This window comes from Aquarana catesbeiana, linkage group LG13 (genome assembly GCF_042186555.1).
Source record: "Aquarana catesbeiana isolate 2022-GZ linkage group LG13, ASM4218655v1, whole genome shotgun sequence".
In the NCBI taxonomy this organism is placed as follows: domain Eukaryota; kingdom Metazoa; phylum Chordata; class Amphibia; order Anura; family Ranidae; genus Aquarana; species Aquarana catesbeiana.
In genome coordinates, this window is record NC_133336.1 from 127,070,733 (window position 1) to 127,094,546 (window position 23,814).

Genomic DNA, 23,814 nt, shown 5'->3' on the forward strand with positions numbered 1-23,814 from the left:
GAAGGGGAAAAAAAAGGTAAGGCAAGAAGGTGTGTGTGTGTGTGTGTGTGTGTGTGTGTGTGTGTGTGTGTGTGTGTGTGTGTGTGTGTCACTTCAAATAGTTGAACATATATTTTACTACATATTGTAATGTAAATCTGAGCTACCTTGCAAATCTGTTTTTCAGAACTTTTGGAAGAAACTTGGAGATTTGGGAGTTCTTGGAATAACCGCTCCAAGTAAGTATACAGTAGTTATTCACTAAAAAATACATTATTAAAGGCACACTTCTACCAAACCTAAACATTGAACAGGGGAATGTGCGGGGAGACTGCTGTGGTGTCGTGTAGGTGTGTGTGTGTGTGTTTTTTTTTTTTTTTTCTATCTTCTTCCTACCCCAGGCAATCCTGTCTGTGTAAAGTCATCTTGTTTAGGAAAACGTAGTAGTTCTGATCACTAAGGCAATTTTGATGCGATTTTCAGTGCAATTATGCATTGCAACTTTGGATGTGATTAGCATATTTAGTGGAGCCAAATCGCACAGTTTTTTTTTTTTTTTTTGTCTATACAATTACTTTAATCCTTAGAAAACAAACTATTAAAAGTCTCTCTTCTCTAAATATGCACTACTGTTTCCCCATCTTTTAGATTGTACAGACAGTGCCCTCATGTCTGCATGCTTCCCCCCTTCTTTTTTTTACTTCCTAAATAGCCTTGATTTATGAAAATTGCTATTTTTGTGGCTAATTACTTTGATACTTGGCATGTGTGATCAACTATAATATGCTAGCAGTGGCAATGGTTGATGGCAGAATTGCTGCTGTCTCATTGTACAGACAATTCTGCTACTTTTTGAATTATTGAATGTTGGAAGCCTGAGTCTTTGGATATGATCACAGGCATGGATTGACAGAGCTGACAGACTCTTAGCTCAGTGTGGGAGCTTTTAGTGCTTATTAGATTGCAATATTAGTCAAGCTTTAGGCTGGGTTCACACTGAAGCACGGAGCGGCTCACAGCAGGAGTACGGTGCGTCCTTGTTCACCCAGGTCCGATTTCAGCCCGAATTTTTAGCTGAATTCTGACCTGAAATGGTTCAAAAGACACACAGGGCTCCTGTGCAATTCGCACCGGAGCTGCTCCGGAGCTGTGTGACTCGGCTTCATAGAGAGTCGGGCACAATCTTCTGCTATGCGAATTGGATGCAGAAAAACAGAATACAATTCGCAATAGTGTGAACCCGGCCTTAAATACCTTCTACCCTAATATAACATTGTTTCAATCATTTTGCAGCTGAATATGGAGGCGCTGGCATGGGTTACATGGAACATGTTTTGGTAGTGGAGGAAATCTCGCGTGTATCTGGAGCCATTGGTCTAAGTTATGGTGCCCATTCCAACCTCTGTATAAACCAGCTGGTGAGAAATGGGAGTGAAGCACAAAAAGAAAAATATCTTCCTAAGGTACGCTCTACAGTGATACCCAATGTTAATATCTAAGGCTCCATGCACACTAGCTTAAAAAAAAACGCTTCTAGCAGCGGCTTTTGAACATTTATTTTTTTTTTTCTTTTTTTTCCTGCTTATGGAAGCAAATAGTGTTATCCTATGTGTCCATGCACCCTATTTTAGTCTAGAGGCTTTTTTTAAGCTTCAGCGTTTAGGAGCAGGAAAACTTTTGTTTACATTTTTGGGGAGCAATTTGCCGGCAGAAAAAAAAAACGGCAACTCCTACAAGCTCCTAACCGCTGCTAAAACCATTTTTCAGCTCCTCCCTTTTTTTATTTACTTCTTAGCGGGCAGCTGCCGGCGTCCTTAACTACCAGGGAATAGCTGGTTGTTGAGGAGCAAGCTGTCAAGCTGGCTGCCGCTGCCTCCTTAACAGATGACTCGTCAGCTGAATGGAAACCAAAGAACTGTGATGTTATTGACCAGGGCATGCTGGGTCGATGATGTCACAAATGGGGTGGGGTCAACTGATGACATCGTCAGGTGGCCCCTCCCTCTTAGTTTAGCAGCGGGGCTGTGTTTTTGGTAAGAGTTTGTTAGAGTGAGGGCCTAATGGAGATCCATATTCCACACACTCCACACCTAGGGGGCACCAGCTTGATATATAGTAGAATGAAAAGTATTGTAGAAAATGGGCTTTTAAACGGTAGTCCCCATGGTTAAGATAAAAAAAAAATACATACATACAATTGTGCTCATAAGTTTACATACCCTGTCAGAATTTATGATTTCTTGGCCATTTTTCAGAGAATATGAATGATAATACAAAAGCTTTCCTTTCACTCATGGTTAGTGTCTGAAGCCATTTATTATCAATCAACTGTGTTTACTCTTTTTAAATCATAATGACAACAGAAACTACCCAAATGACCCTAAACCAAAGTTTACATACTCTAGTGATTTTGGCCTGATAACATGCACAGAAGTTGACGCAAAAGGGTTTAAATGGCTATTAAAGGTAACCATCCTCACCTGTGATCTGTTTGCTTGTAATTGGTGTTTGTGTATAAAAGGTCAATGAGTTTCTGGACTCCTGACAGACCCTTGCTTCTTTCATCCAGTGCCGCACTGACATTTCTGGTTTCTGAGTCATGGGGAAAGCAAAAGAATTGTCAAAGGATCTGCGGGAAAAGGTAGTTGAACTGTATAAAACAGGAAAGGGATATAAAAAGATATCCAAGGAATTTAGAATGCCAATCAGCAGTGTTCAAACTCTAATCAAGAATTGGAAAATTAGGGGTTCTGTTGAAACCAAACCACAGTCAGGTAGACCAACTAAAATTTCAGCCACAACTGCCAGGAAAATTGTTTGGGATGCAAAGAAAAACCCACAAATAACTTCAGGTGACATACAGGACTCTGAAAACATGTGGTGTGGCTGTTTCAAGATGCACAATAAGGAGGCACTTGAAGAAAGATGGGCTGCATGGTCGAGCTGCCAAATGAAAGTCATTACTACGCAAATGGAACAAAGTATCCTGCTTACAATATGCCAAAAGGCACAGAGACAAGCCTCAAACCTTCTGGCACAAAGTAATTTGGAGTGAAGAGACCAAAATTTAGCTTTTTGGCCACAACCATAAACGCTACATTTGGAGTGGAGTCAACAAGGCCTATGATGAAAGGTACAGAGGTGGGTCGCTGATGTTTTGGGGATGTATGAGCTACAAAGGCACAGGAAATTTGGTCAAAATTGTTGACAAGATGAATGCAGTAAGTTATCAAAAAATACTGGAGGAACATTTGCATTCATCGGCCAGGAAGCTGCGCATGGGACGTACTTGGACATTCCAACATGACAATGATTCAGAACACAAGGCCAAGTGGACCTGTCATTGGCTACAGCAGAATAAAGTGAAGGTTCTGGAGTGGCCATCTCAGTCTCCTGACCTCAATATCATTGAGCCACTCTGGGGAGGTCTCAGACGTGCAAGACAGCTCATGAATTTACAGGAACTGGAGGCTTTTTGCCAAGTGGAATGGGCAGCTTTACCATCTGAGAAGATAAAGGGCCTCATCCACAAATACCACAAAAGACTTCAAGCTGTCATTGATTCTAAAGGGGACAATACACGATATTAAGAACTGAGGTATGTAAACTTTTTTATCAGGGTCATTTGGGTAGTTTCTATTGTCATTATGATTTAAAAAGGGTAAACACAGTTGATTGATAATGGAACTGCGCTACAAGATTGAATTGATCTACTACTAAAAGTAAAACCAAAAAATAAAAATTAAAAAATACAAAATAAGATTGAATACAAGTATTCATAAAAAATCAATCAATTAAAGTGACATAAATAATAAAATTATATGACATTGAACAGAGAAAAAAAGTCCCAGAACCAAATCGGTATCCAATGGTGAATAACCAAAATCATTTGTGATAACATATATTGTGAAAATAAATAACGATGACCGGAAAGAAAAGTCCCCGAAGCCAAATCAATGTCCAATGGTGATTAGTCAAAATTAATCAAAAAACACCCAGTGAAGAATCCACCACCTATAAAAATGCACGCTTACCAAAGGCAAGCTATAAACCAGCTTGTATATGGATATCCACTCAATGGGGACAACACATTCGACCTCCTCAAAAGTGAAAGACAAGCAGGAACCCTCCGTCCAGCGGATCAAAGCACTCAGCAAGGGGGACCCAGGGGAATAGAAAATAAATTCTTATTGGTGAGGAGAGGGGTGGGGAAATGGTAGGGCTCCAGTGGTCTGATAGGAGGGTCCCCTCAAGGGTCAGTTGGAGCAGTGACAGGATCGGACAAGCTTCTCCCTTCTTTCCATCCTGCAGGATCCAGATCGAATGTAAAGCATTTAAAGGAGCCAGTCTACTTACCAACATATATTTTAGGGATTCCGTCCTGAAAGAAAAAGTATATGCCAATATATTTTAAAAGAACAAACTATTGTTGGGATAACAATTAAAACAAATAGGGGATATTACGAAGATATTTGCTTTTAAACGATTAAATTTGTGGATAGACAAAGCTGTTCTCTGTTGTGGTGTTGTGTACAGAGCCTGTATATGTTTCACATATGTTTAGGTAAGTAGCAGGCAGCAACATCTGTATAGTCAGTTCTATCAAAGCTGCCTGAGTGTTTGGGAGACAGGCATCTGGCTTATGTATGCTTTGCCCATGGTATTCATTATCAGTCTTTCTCAGCTAAGTTCTACCACCGCCTGTCTGTGGAGTACAAGCTAAATTTATGTGCATTAATAAAGTATTTGTATTCTAAAATGTTTATTAAGTTATTATAATTATTATTCCTTAACTATAATGTATTGTCCTCTAGTAACTGTGCAATCCAAATCTTTTGTGTTCAGTTGCTGGTTTTCCACTCATCCACTGATGTTTTATCAACAGCTAATCAGTGGAGAACATATAGGAGCACTTGCCATGAGTGAGCCCAATTCTGGTTCTGATGTGGTCTCCATGAAGTTGAAGGCCGAGAAGAAAGGTTGGTTTCACTGTAAAAAATTCACTTAAAAAAAATTCTCTTTTAAGCTTGCAGTTCATACTTTCCACAAGAGTATTGGAGCCTGCCAAGAAGCAGACAGACGTACAGCAGAGCTAGTGTTCAGTTGTTCAGTTTTGGGGCTCCAGCCCCTTGCACTGTTTTTTTTTTTTTTTTTTTTTTTTTTTTTTTTAGCCTTCTTTCTCACTACCTGCCAGCATGTTATTGGGGAACTGCTGTAGGGGACAAATTAGTGCTGGGGTAATGCTCTCTTCCTTTGTGTGTTGAAGTCAAACACAAATTGAATTGTTGAGAATCAATTGAACATTTTTATTAAATTTAGATATTAGTGGGGTAATACTTTTGTTAAAGTGCGGACAAAGTCCTGATCAAATAAGTCTAAAAGTTTTAAAGCATTTGCTAGTGTTTACTACAAGGAGTTAATCTTGGGATTTGAAGCATAGATTGGCTGGCCAGCTTGATTAGGCTGTGCATTAATCAGTATACTGAACTGTCCCTGTCAAAACTCACCAATAAAAGTGCTGTGAGTACCTATATTTAGGTTGGTGTTTTAGGAAATCTTCCAAACGTTCCAGTTTAGCTGATAGCCTGTACAAACATTAAAGGCTTTTCACCAGGGATCTAGCATCATCCTTCCTGCCTGAAATGTCAGTTAACCATTTCAGACCATGTTATTTGATCTAGTCCTAGACCTATATGATTAATAATCCCACAAGATCTCACAAAATCCTAAAAAATACATTTTTCGTTCATTGAGGAACACAGGAAGACTTTCACTGGTTCACACTGCGTAAACTCTGAGGGGCCTTGGCTGGCCGGGCAGGGGCCCATCCCTGGCCCTCTGAGTTTCTGATTTCACCTACACAAGGTGACCTGGCAAGCCCTTTCCCCATGCAGCATTTTCTCTGTCCAGCCGCTTCCTCCCTTCCCTGGTCCGCTTTGCTCAACCGTGCATAGAAGGTGAGGGCAGGCCACACTGTAAGGTGGCGCCGGTGAAAGCAGGGGGCTTGTATGTGAATCTGGAAAGCCCACCACAGTATCTTAGCGTGCGGTGGTAGTCAGGGCCGTCTTTAATACTGATTGGACCCTGGGCAAAAATGTTCTTGGCCCCCCCCCCCCCCATGCAATTTCACTCTCAGCCAGCTCTGAGACATAAAATAAGTAGCAGCTAGACTCAAAATCAGTTTACTGTATCAGATCAGGCAACAATTGCGATTGGTTGTCAGAGGTTACAGCATATCATTACCGCTCACTGACTGGTTGCTAGAGGTTACGGCACATGGTTTCTGCTTGTTATTGGTTGCTAGAGATTACTATACAGTAACACTGCTCACTGATTGATTGCTGGAGGTTACAGCAAATCATCTCACTGTCTGGGGAAGCGAGCGGACCCATCAATAGACAGAAAACTCCTAGGGATCCTAGGACTCCTGGGATCAGTGGCAGTGCTCGGGGGAGGGGAGGGTGTGATCAATGGCAATACTGATTTTTTTACCAACTACCAGTATAAAGAGGAGTTTCAACATTGGCCACCAATGTAATAGAGATTTACACTGACCAATAATGTAATAGAAGCATTCACAGTAACCACAAATGTAAGGAGGGATTTACAGTGACCACTAATGTAAGGTGAACATTCACACTGGCCACTAGTGTGAATGAAAGGATTCTACACCAAGCCCCAATGTAATGAGAAGATTTACACCGACCATCAATGTAACTGAGACATTTAGCCTGCGTTAACATTTGAATTTGTCGGGAACGCATGCAAAATCGCTTTCCTGACACCACAGAAATGTGCTGGCCCTTAGCAGATACACAGCAGTGCCATCAATTGGTAATGACACCCTCACGTATCTGCTGACATGTGCCTTGGCACCATGTGATTTTGAAAAAGTTTGGGACTTTCCTCCGCATTTCTAGCACATGGAGCAGCCCATTGAAATGAATGGGCTGCCCTACAGGTGACCTACATCTTTATCCACCCTGTCAGTACACCTTTACATCCTCAAACCCTGCTAACCTCTGCATCCCAAACCTCCCCCATCCTCTCCACTCCAACCCTCCCTTTAACTCTACCTGCCTCCTATGCTCATCTTTGCACCCACCTTCCTTACCTCTATACATCCCCTCCTTGCTCACCTGTGCACCCCAAACTGTAATTCCTTCTCTGCCTACCTCTGCGCACCCCAACAATTTGCTTACCTTTGCACAACAGGCTGATGTTAGGCTTAATGACCACAGTTGTAGGCAGGAGTTTCAAGCATGCCCTTTTACCTCCCCAGTGGGCAGCATTCAGCAGAAGTGATGGTGGATATGACCTCAGGGGGACATGATATACATATCGATGCTGCTGGCCACCACTATTTACATATGAATGCTGCCACTATTTACATATGAATGACGGTTATTTACATGTAAACATAGGGTCTGCAGGTGAGTCATCCATACATAACAATAGGGCAGAGCTGGGCAGCATTAGTAGCAGCACTTTACACTGAGATATCGGGACACAGCACAGGACTAAAACTTCAAGGGACAAGGGAATTTAAACCAGGATAGTTGGCAAATATGAGGCAGCTGCTTTGGGCCCCACAACAATGACAGGGCCCAGGGCAGCTGCCCCTTTTGCCCTGCCTTAAAGACAGCCCTGGTGGTAGTGGGGGTGGGGGGGGGGGGGTAGGTCAACACAGTATAAAAAAAGAGTATATCAATATTTTCAGTGAAGACCTCAACAGATGGCAGCTTCTTAAAAAAAAATACGCAGATGGATATAAAACGATAGAGGGGGGAATCGCACCATTCTGTGTAGTATTAAAAGGCAATGTACAAAAAATTAAGAGGTATGGGAGTTACAAAACAATTCATTCTAGCCTAGCTAGCTGCAGCACCGATCCCAGCTGCATCTTACCCCACTGGCTATACTTCTTTTAATTAAGACACATGAAGGTAGTGACCTTCTGATGGTCTCCAGTGGAGATGTACAGAGGGTAGATAGGGAGCTGCTCCTGGTGGATGGTCTCGTCAGTGGATGTAGAAATACATTGGCAAAAAACTCTAATGCCCCGTACACACAGTCGGACTTTGTTCGGACATTCCAACAACAAAATCCATGGATTTTTTCCGACGGATGTTGGCTCAAACTTGTCTTGCATACACACGGTCACACAAAGTTGTCGGAAAATCCGATCGTTCTAAACGCGGTGACGTAAAACACGTACGTCGGGACTATAAACGGGGCAGTGGCCAATAGCTTTTATCTCTTTATTTATTCTAAGCACACGTGGCACTTTGTGCGTCGGATTTGTGTACACACGATCGGAATTTCCGACAATGGATTTTGTTGTCGGAAAATTTTATATCCTGCTCTCAAACTTTGTGTGTCGGAAATTCCGATGGAAAATGTGTGATGGAGCCCACACACGGTCGGAATTTCTGACAACAAGGTCCTATCACACATTTTCCGTCGGAAAATCCGACCGTGTGTATGGGGCATTAGTGTAGTAGTATTTATGAACTAAAAAAAATAAATAATAAACATGCACTTGCATTTAGTAAGTAAAGCAATAGGCAATATAACAAAAACTTCCATTCAGTGTCATTATAACTTTCTTGCTTCCTGATAGCCATAGTGGCCTCCAAACATACACAAATGGGAAAAAAAAAGGGGGAGAAACTGCGCTCTGGTAAACTATCAAAACCCTGAGTAGTGAAACGAATAGTTGCGCAAATTAAGAAGCAGCAATTCCTCTGCGCAACATAAACACAGTGTATAACGAAAATGGAAAAGAATGGAATCCCGCTAAAAGACTGATATACATACAAATCACTAGTTCAGCAATAAATTCCTAAATGTATATCAAGTAAATGTGAACATTTGAAGAGTGTCGTATCACCAAAATCATTGAATAATTATTGTTATAAACAATTAAAAATAATTGATAAATATAAACGTGAGTCCACACACATAAATGATTATATCACCCATGTGATAAATAAGTAAATTGATGTGAAAAGTCCATCAAAAAGCTGTCCTTGTTATAAAAATAGTGCTCGATCCACCACCAAAAGATGTAAGGCTCATGATCTCCCACTACAGAAGATCAGAGAGAGCCTGATTAGGAATCATTCCTCCGGACCACATCCGATAAGCCAGGGTCTTTAGGATATAACACCATAACCTGAATATCAGCTCCGGAACATATGTGTTTCAAACTGCCACGTATTGACACCAACTCGCAGATGGATGGATGCACCATAAAAGATAAAAGGCTCCGATAGTGTAAAACCTTAAACCTTTATTTAAAATTAAATACAATATTGCACTCACATAAACCTGGTAAAATAAGCGCCTGAAACGTCTGGAGCACCGGCCAGTAAGCTCACAGACTAACCCGTCCTGCTGGTAACCACAACAGCGAGGAGAGGTGACGCAAGCGTGTTGCTCCGCCCTACGCGTTTCGTAATATAGTTACGTCGTCCAGGGGCACGGGTGGCGCACTGCGTCACCTCCCTTTGTACCAAAACAACCTAACCAAGCCTCGCTCTGAGTCTCATTACATCGGCGGACATGCGCATTGTGCCTAAATTGGTAAACTATCATATATTACTTGACGGCACAAACAAAACCCATAGCCTATGTCGGTCAGCTCAATATAGTCAATAAAGTCAACATATCCCTAGCGACCAATAAATGCCGAGCTGTAGAGATCAGAACAAGGAAAACAAAAATCACATTGCATGACACCGCCCTACCTAGGCGGAAGTAAAATGAATGTACAAACCTGTGTCACTCTCCACAAAGCACACAGGCGACACCCAGTGGCCAAAAATACTTACAACTAAAATACGAATAAAAATAAAAAAATAAAAATCCATAACAAATCCAAGCTGCTACTTATAAATCTAGGTAAGGACTTGAGAGTCTCCAAAACATAAAACAGGTGTTCGGACATAGACATGCGTCGGCAGCCAGAATCCACATCGAAGCCTGGAAACAATGCAAAAGACTACGAGGGGGACGTGCTCATAAAATTCGAAAGCCACCCAGTGGCCAAACTAAAAATTGCAGACAACACTTATGCTCAAATCCATATCAGAATTTGAGAACATGGGCGAACCTAAAAACCACTAAACTGCACTCAAATCCATGTTAGAGTTTAAAATGTGGCCAGAACTTAGAGGCCACTAACTTATGGCAGCTGTCTAAATGTAAAACAGTACGTCAGCACAAAAAGCGTAAATCGTTGATAGCCACCAAGATATTGATAAAAATCAAAAACTTCGACCAGAATGTATAATGACATAGAAATATATTGCAGTCCCTAATAGGTCAAATTTAGATTGCAAATATCAGCTTAGAAACATATGATTATACACCACAAATCCATAACAAACATCTGAATATGAATGCAGAATAGTATGGATAAAAAATTGCACAAACCTGGCACATGTGAATTAAAACAAAAAAAACCACAAAAAGTGCCGCCAAAATTTGTGAGGGACACATAATCCTCAATGGACAGTAGTAAAGGCCAATCCCAACAATCATCCACGAAAAATTATAAAATTGGAAAAATTAAATAATACCAAAAAATAAACATAGGCAGCCTATATATAAATGTAAAAAGCATCCAGACGAATAAAGGCTCAGAGCAATAGAGGCCAAATATAAAAGATTTTAAATTAATTGTTTAATGATGTACTGAAAAAGTTGAAATTAATGGTGAAATAATGGAGACGTCTTCCCTTTGTGGGGGGTTCATTAGACAGAAGTGAAGATCTATCCCTATCTCGTGCTGTTTTAACAGCCTGAGGCAGGAAACCTTGATCATAGCCCTTCTCGATAAATCTGCTGGTGAGGATAGCAGCCTGTTCTTCGAAGGTATTGATTTCTGTGCAGTTACGTCTAAGGCGTAAAAACTGGCCTTGATGAATTGCCTTAAGCCAAGGGTCATAATGGCAACTATCTACCGAGATGTATGAATTCCTGTCGGTTGCCTTAAAAAAGTAGATGTTACAAACTTGTCATCAATAATCTGAATTTTTAGGTCAAGGTTTCCTGTCTCAGGCTGTTAAAACAGCACGAGATAGGGATAAATCTTCACTCCTGTCTAATGCACCCCCACAAAGGGAAGACGTCTCCAATATTTCACCATTTATTACAACTTTTTCGGTACAACACCGCACCATTAAACAATTAATCCAAAAACACAGGCATGTGTTAACCAGTGACCAAGTCCTTGGCGCTGTTTTACCTGCCAGACCTAGGGTTGTTTTCAAAGGGGCTGCTTCCTTGGGAAGTAGAATAGCCCCCTCTGTCCAGGACCCTCCGAAGGAAAACAGATGTTTTCTTCGGAATCTCACCGGTTATTATAGATGTGGGAAGTGTCAGGTCTGTTCCCTTAATGCATGTAGGGAAAGACGGATCAGTACGTTCACGTCCACTAGTACCCCACGATCCTATGCGATCGAACCTTTTATTACTTGTACATCTGAAGGTGTGGTCTACCTCATACAATGCCCTAGCGGGCTACAATATGTTGGGAGGACCAAAAGGGCACTGCGTGTTCGATTGAATGAACACATAGGGAATATAAGGAGAGGTTATGACAAACATCCAGTGTCAAGACATTATGACCAAATACACAAAAGGGATCCCTCCAACATGCTATATGTAGGGATTGACAAATACAGACCACACTGGCGAGGCAGTTTATTGGTTAGAGAAATCTCGAAACAAGAAATGTCTTGGATCCATAGACTCAAAACGTATGTACCTTTCGGCATGAACGTCGATACGGACGTAAATGCCTTTATCAATAATGCTTGAGGATGGACAGTGTACACATTTGTTTTTTTGGCCCCTCTAGACATTAGGTTTATTTACACAAGCACTATATTTTTTCCTTGTCAAAAAGTTTATTGAACATACAATAATATAAAGATACATGAAGTTCGTTTACAAGGATCTATAAAGTAAGCTCATTGTTATACATTAGAATTCGTATAAGTATTTAACTTGAAATTATCAGATAATAAAAATTAGGTACACAAAACCTAAAATAAAGGTGGAAAGTAATACATCAATTTCTTTTAGAGTTATTTAAGAAATCTATATCACCTATAGATATTAACTGTTGGTAATATGTGTACAGATCAGATGTATTCTAATAAAGAGCTTTGATCATGAGGTGGAGGAAAGGAAAAAAGGAAGAAAAAGGATAGGAAGATTAAAGATATAGTCCACAAGGTCGACCCGCCCGTCATTTTATCGTCCATTGGCTTCTTCCTGAAGCATTGAAATGGATGTTTCTATAAGTTACTTAATCTGCTACCATGGCAAAAGGACTGAGTCATTGAAATTTGACAGAAATTGTTGTCTTATCCAAGGATTCCATAATTTTTCAAATTTTGGGATTTGGTTATGTTCGATGTTATTGGCCTTTACTACTGTCCATTGAGGAAGGATTATGTGTCCCTCACAAATTTTGGCGGCACTTTTTGTGTTTTTTTTTTTTTTTGGTTTTTGTTTTTGTTTTAATTCACATGTGCCAGGTTTGTGCAATTTTTTTTTTTATTATCCTTACTATTCTGCATTCATATTCAGATGTTTGTTATGGATTTGTGGTGTACAGCTCGGCATTTATTGGTCGCTAGGGATATGTTGACTTTATTGAGCTGACCAACATAGGCTATGGGTTTTGTTTGTGCCGCCAAGTAGTATATGATCGTTTACAAATTTAGGCACAATGCGCATGTCCGCTGATGTAATGAGACTCCGAGCGAGGCTTGGTTAGGTTGCTTTGGTACAAAGGGAGGTGACGCAGTGCGCCGCCTGTGCCCCTGGACGACGTAACTCTATTACAAAACAAGTAGGGCGGAGCGACGAGCTTGCTTCACCTCTCATCGCTGTTGTGGTTACCAGCAGGACGGGTTAGTCTGTGAGCTTACCAGCCGGTGCTCCAGTCATTTCAGGTGCTTATTTTACAAGGTTTATGTGAGTGCAATATATTTAAATTAAATAAAGGTTTAAGGTTTTACACTATCGGGGCCTTTTATATTTTATGGTGCATCCATCCATCTGCGAGTTGGTGTCAATACGTGACAGTTTGAAACACATATGTTCCGGCGGTTACGTTCTGGTTATGGTGTTATATCCTAAAGACCCTGGCTTATCGGATGTGGTCTGGAGGAATGATTTCTACTCAGGCTCTCTCTGATCTTCTGTAGTGGGGGATCATGAGCCTCTGGTAAGCAGCCAACTTACATCTTTTGGTGGTGGATCGAGCACTATTTTTATAACAACAAGGATTTCACAGCTATTTTGATGGACTTTTCACATCTATTTATTTATCACATGGGTGATATAACCATTTATGTGTGTGGACTCACGTTTATATTTATCAATTATTTTTAATTGTTTATAACAATTATTCAATGATTTTGGTGATATGACACTCTTCAAATGTTCACATTTACTTGATATACATTCGGGAATTTATTGCTGAACTAGTGATTATTTGTATGTATATCAGTCTTTTAGCGCGATTCCATTCTTTTCCATATTCCAATCATACACACCAATGTGGGTTCTTCCTGGTTCTCATTCTATGAGAAACTATATAGAGTGGGGACGTAAAGTATTCAGACCCCCTTAAATGTTTCACTCTTTGTTATATTGCAGCCATTTGCTAAAATCATTTAAGTTCATTTTTTTTTCCTCATTAATGTACAACCAGCACCCCATATTGACAGAAAAGCACAGAATTGTTGACATTTTTGCAGATTTATTAAAAAAGAAAAACTGAAATATCACATAGGTGTCCTTTTATGAAAGTGCGGTAAAATACCGCTTTTCAGTTCTCAGGCATTCTCAGAGGAGATCGCTCTCCTCTGAGTGCCTGTTTATGAAAGTGTGTAGATCGCTTCTCATGTTGAGTTGAGGAGCGATCTACAAACGCCGGGAACTCCTGAGAATGGCTCCTCTCACTGTAATCTCGTGTGATATAGCGGGATTACAGTATGAGGAACCATAAAATACAAAAGTTTAACACAAATCAGCACACATTATTCCCCAACATATTAATAAAATAATAAAGATAAATTCCCCCTACACAATATACATTAACCTAATTATAAAAAAAACATTGTTTTTATCAATATTTAAAGATCATACATGTTCCTATTTAAATGTGAATGGTGTATAGTAAATGAATGTAATGCACATATGTAATGCAGCTATACACCATTCATATAAATGCAAAATACATTTATAATCATTAAAAAAATAATTTTAATAAAGTATACAAGTATAAATATTTATTAATAAATTAAAATAAAATATATTTCATTATAGATAAACATAAAAATTGATAAACTGGTGCGATGCGAGAACACTGCGAATCCACTGCGGGTTCCCGCATCGCACCGACTCGCATGTCAGTTCACACTGCCATATGCGAATCGCTGGGGAGTGTCAATACATTGTTAAGGACACCCCCAGATCAGCTTGCATATCTCACTGCGAACTGACAGTTCGGACATGAATCGGATCGCATATGTGTGAACACACATGCGATCCGATTCTGGTCCCAACAGAAAAAAGGGTCCTGTGCGTGTTTGCACCGAATGCGGTGCGATATCAGCCATACTATCTGTACAGCTGATATCGCACCGCACAGACATCGCATGTAATGTGAATGGCAGTGTGCTGCAAATAACATGCGATGCCTGTGCGATGTCCGGCATCGCACAAGTGTGAACTGGGCCTAAAAGTTAACACCCCCAAATCAGTTCGCATATCGCAGTGCGATCTGCAAACTCGGACAGTAATCGAATCGCATGGGTGTGAACACCCATGCAATCCGATTCTGCTGTGGACCAAAAAAAGGGTCCTGTAAGAGTTTGGTCCGAGGGCAATGCAAATTTAGCAATACTATCTGTATGGCTGAAATCGCATCGCACAGAGATCGGATGTGATTTTGCACTGCGGTGCGAATCACATCCGATCTCGGACACCGCAGCAGTGGGAACTGGCCCTAAATCATATTGCATTTGCACCAAAATGGTACAGGACCCTTTATTTGGTCCGCACTGGAATCGGATCGCATGGGTGTGAACACCCATGCGATCCGATTCCTGCACCATTACATAGTTCGCACTGCGATCTGTGAAATGATCTGGGGGTGTCATTAACTTTACATTGACACCCGCAGTGGTGCGCAGATGTCAATGTAGGCGCGATGTGAAAACCCGCACAGGAATCACGCTGGTTCACGCATCGCACAAGTGTGAACCCAGCCAGAGACGTGAACATCTAAAAAAAATAAATAAATAAATAAATAATATATATATATATATATATATATATATATATCTCTGTATGTGTGTGTGTGTGTGTGTGTGTGTGTGTATATATACATATATATATATATATATATATATATATATATACATACATACATACATACATACATACATACATACATACATACACACACACACACACACACACACACACACACACACTATAAATTCCTATCCTGCTGGTTTTGGGGTGTGTAATGGTGGGGAAGGTGTGCTCTGACTGTTTGGTGAAAGAAAGAAGTCAAAAGACTTCTTTCTTTCTCCAGAATATCAGCCAGTTTCAGGCTTCTCACTCTGATTCTCCACTTCTGAAATGGTGAATCAGAAAGTGAGAATTCTGTCACAGATCACCAGTGAGGTGTGGAGATCGCACCTTCATAAACTGGCTGTTTCTGTGAATTCTCACTGTGCTGAGATAATCAGCGGAGAACATGTTCTCCGCTGATTATCTCAGTTTCATAAACTGGTAAAGCGCTGAGATCAGCGGTGAGACTCGGGATCGCCGCTGATCTCAGTTTCATAAAAGGACACCATGGTCCTAAGTATTCAGACCCTTTGCTGTGACACTCATATATTTAACTCAGGTGCTGTCCATTTCTTCTGATCATCCTTGAGATGGTTCTACACCTTCAATTGAGTCCAGCTGTGTTTGATTATACTGATTGGACTTGATTAGGAAAGCCACACACCTGTCTATATAAGACCTTACAGCTCACAGTGCATGTCAAATGAGAATCATGAGGTCAAAGGAACTGCCTGAAGAGCTCAGAGACAGAATTGTGGCAAGGCACAGCTCTGGCCAAAGTTACAAAAAAAATTCTGCTGCACTTAAGGTTCCTAAAAGCACAATGGCCTCCATAATCCTTAAATGGAAGACATTTGGGACGACCAGAACCCTTCCTAGAGCTGGCTGTCCGGCCAAACTGAGCTATCGGGCGAGAAGAGCCTTGGTGAGAGAGGTACAGAAGAACCCAAAGATCACTGTGGCTGAGCTCCAGAGATGCAGTCGGGAGATGAGAGAAAGTTGTAGAAAGTCAACCATCACTGCAGCCCTCCACCAGTCGGGGCTTTATGGCAGAGTGGCCCGACGGAAGCCTCTCCTCAGTGCAAGACACAAGAAAGCCCGCATGGAGTTTAAAAAACACCTGAAGGACTCCAAGATGAGAAATAAGATTCTTTGGTCTGATGAGACCAAGATAGAACTTTTTGGCCTTAGTTCTAAGCGATGTGTGTGGAGAAAACCAGGCACTGCTCATCACCGGTCCAATACAGTCCCAACAGTGAAGCATGGTGGTGGCAGCATCATGCTGTGGGGGTGTTTTTCAGTTGCAGGGACAGGACGACTGGTTGCAATCGAGGGAAAGATGAATGCGGCCAAGTACAGGGATATCCTGCACGAAAACCTTCTCCAGAGTGCTCAAGACCTCAGACTGGGCCGAAGGTTTACCTTCCAACAAGACAATGACCCTAAGCGCACAGCTAAAATAATGGAGTGGCTTCACAACAACTCCATGACTGTTCTTGAATGGCCCAACCAGAGCCCTGACTTAAACCCTATTAAGCATCTCTGGAGAGACCTAAAAATGGCTGTCAACCAACATTTACCATCCAACCTGACAGAACTGGAGAGGATCCGCAGGGAGGAATGGCAGAGGATCCCCAAATCCAGGTGTAAAAACTTGTTGCATCTTTCCCAAAAAGACTCATGGCTGTATTAGATCAAAAGGGTGCTTCTACTAAATACTGAGCAAAGGGCCTGAATACTTAGGACCATGTGATATTTCAGTTTCTCTTTTTTAATAAATCTGCAAAAATGTCAACAAGTCTGTTTTTTTTTTTTTTTTTTTTTTTTTTTTTTTTTTTGGTCAATATGGGGTGCTGTGTGTACATTAATGAGGAAAAAAATGAACTTAAATGATTTTAGCAAATGGCTGCAATATAACAAAGAGTGAAAAATTTAAGGGGGTCTGAATACTTTCCATCCCCACTGTAATGCTTCTTGGTATCCTTATTCACCTGTGACCATCCAAGACTAGCTATCCTTTGGGACCCATGATATAATGCCACTGGCTGAAAGTTTTTGGTATATTGCCTGTTGCTTTACTTAGTGCATTTTTATAATTTATTTTTTATTTAATAAATATTACTACTTGGAGCAACCCACACTCCCTTTGGTTATTGCCACCGTACTTTTACATCCACTGATGTGACCACCCACCAGGAGCAGTTCCCTATCCACCCCCTATACATCTCCATTGGGGACCATCAGAAGGACACCACCTGCTGGGACACATTGAGTAATGCCAGTGTTACACTATTTTCATGTGAGTGCATCGCTTAATAAATTTTTTGTACATTGCCATTTAATAATACTATATTGAGAGTGTTGCGCTTCCACCTCTCCTCTTATCATTTTATATCCATCATCTTAGTATTCTTAAGAAGCTGCCATCCATTGATGTATTCACTGAACATATTTATATGCTGTGTTTTATCCATGTATATGTGAGTGCAATACTTTTCATCCAGGTTTTTTTTTTATGACTTTCCTACTACTTCATTTAGACAGTGGTGTGCTCTCCCCTCCCCCCCTTTGCATAAACATTGCCTTGAGGTTCACTACTAATAACCCCTTTCACCTCTGAGGGTTGGATACTGGTCTTGCTCCTTTTGCGCTGGGTTTCAAGTATATCCCATGTAGGGACGATATTTGGATATTGCTTTTCAATTTAAAAACCATTATTTATTTTATAGCTGTTTTTTTTTTTTTTTTTTTTTTTTTCTTCTCCCTTTCTGTCTGGGTTATGGATTTCAGAGCAGTATGTGAGGGGAAAACAAGCACAGGTGGTAATGAGGACTATTTTTTTTCAATAAAGTAAGGGAAGGGGTAGAGCTTTTTATGTTTTATTGATGCCTGTGTCTATATATATATATATATATATATATATATATATATATATATATATATATATATATATATATATATATATATATATATATATATAATTATATTCTTTAGTAGAAGTTTATGAATATATTTTTGTATTTTGCTAGGTGACTATTATATCCTTAACGGCAACAAATTCTGGATTACAAACGGGCCTGATGCAGATGTGGTGATCGTCTATGCCAAGACAGACAGCAATATTAAACCAGCCTCACATGGCATTACTGCTTTCATTGTAGAAAGGGTATGTTTTTTTTCTCCTTTGCCATCTGATCCTCCGTAAAAGTCAGCTTCCCGGCATGGTGTGCCATAAAAATTTAGTAATCTCTGGAAGTCCACAGGATTCCTGGTGTGTCTGTGTATTTCTTAAAGGAAACCTGTTGTGAGAATAAGATGGCGATTGCAAATGCTGACCCCTACTTTACAAAAAAATTAAAAAGTGGTTGAGTGTCAGGCTGAACCCCTTATCAGAAGGTTAGCAATTGAAGACCCAATATTTTCTCACCACATGTTTAATTACTTTAATTTATTTGTAGGGCACTCCAGGATTTAGCACAGCCCAGAAACTTGACAAACTAGGCATGAGAGGGTCAAACACTTGCGAACTGGTGTTTGAGGACTGCAAGATTCCGGGTGAGTTGATCAAAGGCATATCTATACACAGTGTTTTAAATTTGGGGAAAAAAACCTTAAAGTATCACTCGCACACTCCGAAAGAAAAGTCTAGCGACCCATACATGGTCATTTAACATGCATGTCTGGGCAAAAATAAAACCTATTCATGTGATCTATGCAATACATACATATTTCCCTCTGCTGCAAGTAGAGAAAAACACCTGCTGATCTGACAAAACACCTGAGCAGAGCATAAGCAGAGCATATTCCTAATGCTTTTTGAAGAGCACTGTGTGGGCTTTTTACAATCGGTGTGCTTTTTATTTTTTTTGGGTGTATATCAAGCTTCAGGTATTTGTTTTGTGTGCTGAACAAGGGGAAGAAGAGCAGTCTTAGAGGAGGGGAGTTTTTCAGGTGCAAAAAATATGTGCAAGCCCACAAGAAAAAGGGGATGTGTTCTAAAAGCCAGAAGTGGAGAACTTGGGCACTGCTTGAGATTTTAGCAGAGCCGAGTTCACAGGAGATTCGGCTCTGTCTATTTCGGCGGCGCTCATTCCCTCCTTCCCCTCCGAGGCAGCCGTTCGGCGTACAACGCGCACACACACGATTTTCCCCTGATTTTGAGGGGGAAAAAGTGTGGTGTTATATGCCGATTGAATACGTTATTTCTACCAGGGAACATTTACATTTATCTGTTTTTTTTCCCGGCTTATTAGAGACACTTTCAAAAAGCAGTGGTATGGCCACAGTACATGGAACAATTTCTGCTCCATTAAAGCCATTGTAAAGAATATTATTATTTTTTTTTATTTATTTAAAGTAAAGATGTTATATGTACTTGCTGTTTGCAGTGGTTGCTTAAATTCCATTTTCTTCTGGAGTCCCCCACTGGCACTCCCCACTCCTTCCGAGTGCTTCCTCAGCAAGCCCGTAACTCCCACTGCTGGCTTTGACTCTTGTGGGACCAGGAAGAGAGGAGAGCAATAAAGTAACTGGCTCAGGGTTGGATCGGTGAGAGGAGGCAAGTAAGTGTTTAGGGAAGGGGGGAAGGGGGGGAAGGGGGCGCGGCGAGAAACGTAGTATGGTGTTTTTTACATAACCACTTGCCTACTGGACACTTTCACCCCTTCTCTGCCCAAGCCAATTTTCAGCTTCCAGCGCTGTCACAGCTTAAATGACAATTGCGCAGTCATCCAACACTGTAAATGTTTTATCATTTTTTCACACAAATAGAGCTTTCTTTTGGTGATATGTGATCACCACTGGGTTTTTTATTTTTTGCTAAACAAAAATAGACTGAAAACTTTGAAAAAAAAAAAAATGTTTTTCATAGTTTTCTCATAAAATTTTGCAAACAGGTACTTTTTCTCCTTCACTGATGAGGCTGCACTGATTGGCAGCACTGTTGGGACTGCACTGATAATTAGGACAATGATTATCAGTGTAAATGTCCCTTTTTACAAAAGCTGGTTATCGGCTCTCTTCTCCTCTCCTCATGCTGTCAGCATTAGAAAAGTGCCAACAACCAGCTTCTCTTTACAACGTGATCAGCTGTGATTGGACACAGCTGATTACATGATAGAGAGCTGCTGATTGGCTCTTTACCTCAATCTGCAGGTGCAATCATGGGAGGACGTCAGAACTGGCTATAGCGCTGTCGGCAAGGGGTTGATGCAGGGAATAAATTTAGGTAAAAAAAAAAAACTTATGCCACGTACACACGATCGCACATTCCGACAACAAAATCCGTGCTTTTTTCCGACGAATGTTGGCTCAAACTTGTCTTGCATACACACGGTCACACAAATCTTGTCGTAAATTCCGATCGCCAAGAACGCGGTGACGTACAACACGTACGACGAGACGAGAAATATTAAGTTCAATAGCCAGTGCGGCTCTTCTGCTTGATTCCGAGCATGCGCGGAGCTTTGTGCATCGGAATTGTGTACACACGATCGGAATTTACGACAACGGATTTTGTTGTCAGAAAATTTGAGATCCAGATCTCAAATTTTGTTTGTCGGAAATTCCGACGGAAAATGTCCGATGGAGCCTACACACAATCGGAATTTCCGACAACAAGCTCCCATCGAACATTTCCCGTCGGAAAATCCAACCATGTGTACGCGGAATTAGACTATAGAAGCCTTTTAATCAGAGAGAAACCTCTGTTGGCTGCACGCTATGGCCAAGCCATGGTGTGTGTATCAACACTGAGTAAAACGGAGAGCAAATTGGCAATGTCTGTTTATAAATGAGCCCTGTAGAGGAACCTCTTTTTGTTTTTCTTTGTTAACCATTGTGACTGACAGAGAAAGTTATGGGAGATGCAGACTATTACAGCCACCACCAGGACAGGAGATGGGGAGGAAAATGTTTAAAATGGGGCATCTGTCCTGCTGACTTTTAAGAGATCTCTTCTCTAAGAACAGGAACTTTTGCATGGTTTTTTATAATGCATTGCCCATATGCACCTTTCCACTCTTTGCTGCTTTGAAATTGATCAGAGCAGCTTCCATATTGCACCTTTTGACTATAATAGCACCAATTTAATTGTACATTTTTGTAAGCAATTTCAGATGCAGGCAGGGTTGAATGGGAGCCGTTCTCCCAGCCAGGGGAAAAGAGAGCAGAGGAAGAGGCGAGCTGGCCAGATCATCAGAGAGCAGGGATTGCCCACTGTAACAGTTTTCTTTTGAATTGCCGGGTGTTCATGGCTCTCAACGTCACACAATCCTGCCTCCTGGCCCGGCGCATGCCAGGACATGTGATGTCATCAAAGGCACCAGCCCAGGGGGCGAGCCTGTGTAACGGTGAGTGTCGGGAACACCCGGCAATTCAAAAGAAAGCGGGCAATCGCCGTTCTGTGATCCGGCAGGCTCACCTCTTCCTCTGCACAGGTGAGGCTGCATTGATGAGCACTGGTTACGCTGCATTGATGGGCACTGGTTACGCTGCATTGATGGGCACTGGTTACGCTGCATTGATGGGAACTGATGAGACTGCACTGAAGGGCACTGATAAAGTTGTTGTTAATATTTATTTTTGTAACTTAATTCTGCATAAAACATTTAAGTATAATTTAGGGACAGGGCATGGTAAGGGTTGGATGGGGCAACTGGTGGCAAGTAACCCTTAAGGCCTGGCTAGTAGCTCAGGACTTGAAATTTTTAGCCCTGCTTTATGATATTAAATAAGTAGAGGTTATAGAGAGTGCAAGTGTGGTAGGTGGGTAGCGGTAACCCAAGTGGAAATATCTTTGTGCTGAAATCCCTGAAAGATTCAGACACAGAGCCGCAGCTCGGCCCTGCCCCTCTGTCTGCTCACTGGCTCACTGACTTTGACAGCAGTGGGATCAAATGGCGCCCACTGCCATGTTTCAGACAATCAGGAGGGAGAGTCCCGGACAGCCAAGGTGCCTCTGGATCGAGATGGGGCTCAGGTAAGTATTAGGGGGGCTGCTGCACACAGAGAAGGGAAGAATGGAATGCAATAAGATAAAAAACCTTCTGCCTTTAGAACCACTTTAATTTTTATAGTTTACACAGGTACATCATAAGGTTGAAGGTTGAATAAAGACAATAGTTCATCCAGTTCAACCTGTGTAGGTGTACATGTCAGTGTCGATAATTATGTCAATAATTATGTGTTCTTTAAGATGCATGTCCAAGAGATAAAAATATCAATACTCCCTGCAGACACCACCAATTGTGGAAGAGAGTTCCACATCCTTACCACCCTGAAAGTGAAAAAAACTCTGTGCAGCTTAAGGTTAAACCCCTTCTCCTCCAATCTCATTGTGTGGCTCTGTGTCCTCTTACATGCCCTGGACTATATAGTTTTTTCCTACGCGGGGCTCACCATTGAGGTATTTGTAAATCGCTATCATGTCCCCTCTCAAGCGTCTCTTGTCCAGTGAGAATACATTTCAAATGTTCTTTTTCTAATATTTATAGCGTACAGTAAGATTGGCATATCTTACTCATGTGTAAAGTTTTGAAGGGTGGGGCAACCAGGGCAATATGTGAAAAATAGGTGGGGTAATAGGTGAAAATGAGCATAACCTTTTTTGAATGTACCATAATAAAAGTTGTTTTTTTTTTCTTGTTTCAAGAATGTTTTATTATGCATTATGATCTCAAACTTTTTTTATATTTTTAATAAAATATAATGTGTAATGGAATGCAAGTCCCAGCATGTCCTTAACTTGCGCCACAAATTCAAGTATAAATAGTAAAGGATATTTTGCTTTGACCCAGTAGACCAGCTTACATTTTTATTTAGCATGGTATTTTTTTTTTTTTTTTTTTTAGAGGAAATCCAACACAGATTTAGTTTTAGTGAAGTAGCGTGTCAGTCAAAAAGCCAAATGTATTATTGAAATATATTTACCTGCCAAACTGTATAAATCTTTGCAGCTACCCTGTTATTCATACATGTCTGTAACACTTTACAGCCAGAATGGTGATACTACCAGCTACTCAGCTGTCTAGCTGTCTGGCAGAAATCGATGGGTATTTCAAACAACTACTTTTTTTTTATAAATTTAGTTTTTTCTTTTATTTTCAGAAAAGAACATGCTTGGACACATTGGAAAAGGAGTCTACGTACTGATGAGTGGGTTGGATCTTGAGAGGGTCATTCTCAGTGCAGGCCCACTAGGGTAATGCTGATATGCAGTATAATGCTTTTCATCTTAGATGGGTGTTGATGGGTCCAAATATGTATTTTACAGCATATTATACTGGTGACGAGGGCTGGAGTATCCTGTTCATATTTTCCCTGATTTTATTAGACCTTATAATCGTAACACCGTGTTATAATCTATATGATGGCAGCATTATTCATACTGTTTTTAAACCTCAAACAGAGAAATCATATGCCACTAAATGAAACCCTTATCTCTAT

General features: G+C 40.8%; 1 protein-coding gene across 1 annotated transcript in view; it reads left to right on the forward strand.

Moving 5' to 3' along the window:
* Nucleotides 1-23,814, forward strand: part of IVD (isovaleryl-CoA dehydrogenase) — a 95,334-nt gene that overhangs the window by 30,403 nt on the left and 41,117 nt on the right. The window contains exons 3-8 of the mRNA XM_073609970.1: nt 167-218; nt 1,273-1,442; nt 4,865-4,958; nt 18,399-18,535; nt 18,828-18,924; nt 23,476-23,569. Of these exons, the coding sequence (XP_073466071.1) occupies nt 167-218; nt 1,273-1,442; nt 4,865-4,958; nt 18,399-18,535; nt 18,828-18,924; nt 23,476-23,569 (644 nt within the window). The remainder of the gene's footprint in view (nt 1-166; nt 219-1,272; nt 1,443-4,864; nt 4,959-18,398; nt 18,536-18,827; nt 18,925-23,475; nt 23,570-23,814) is intronic.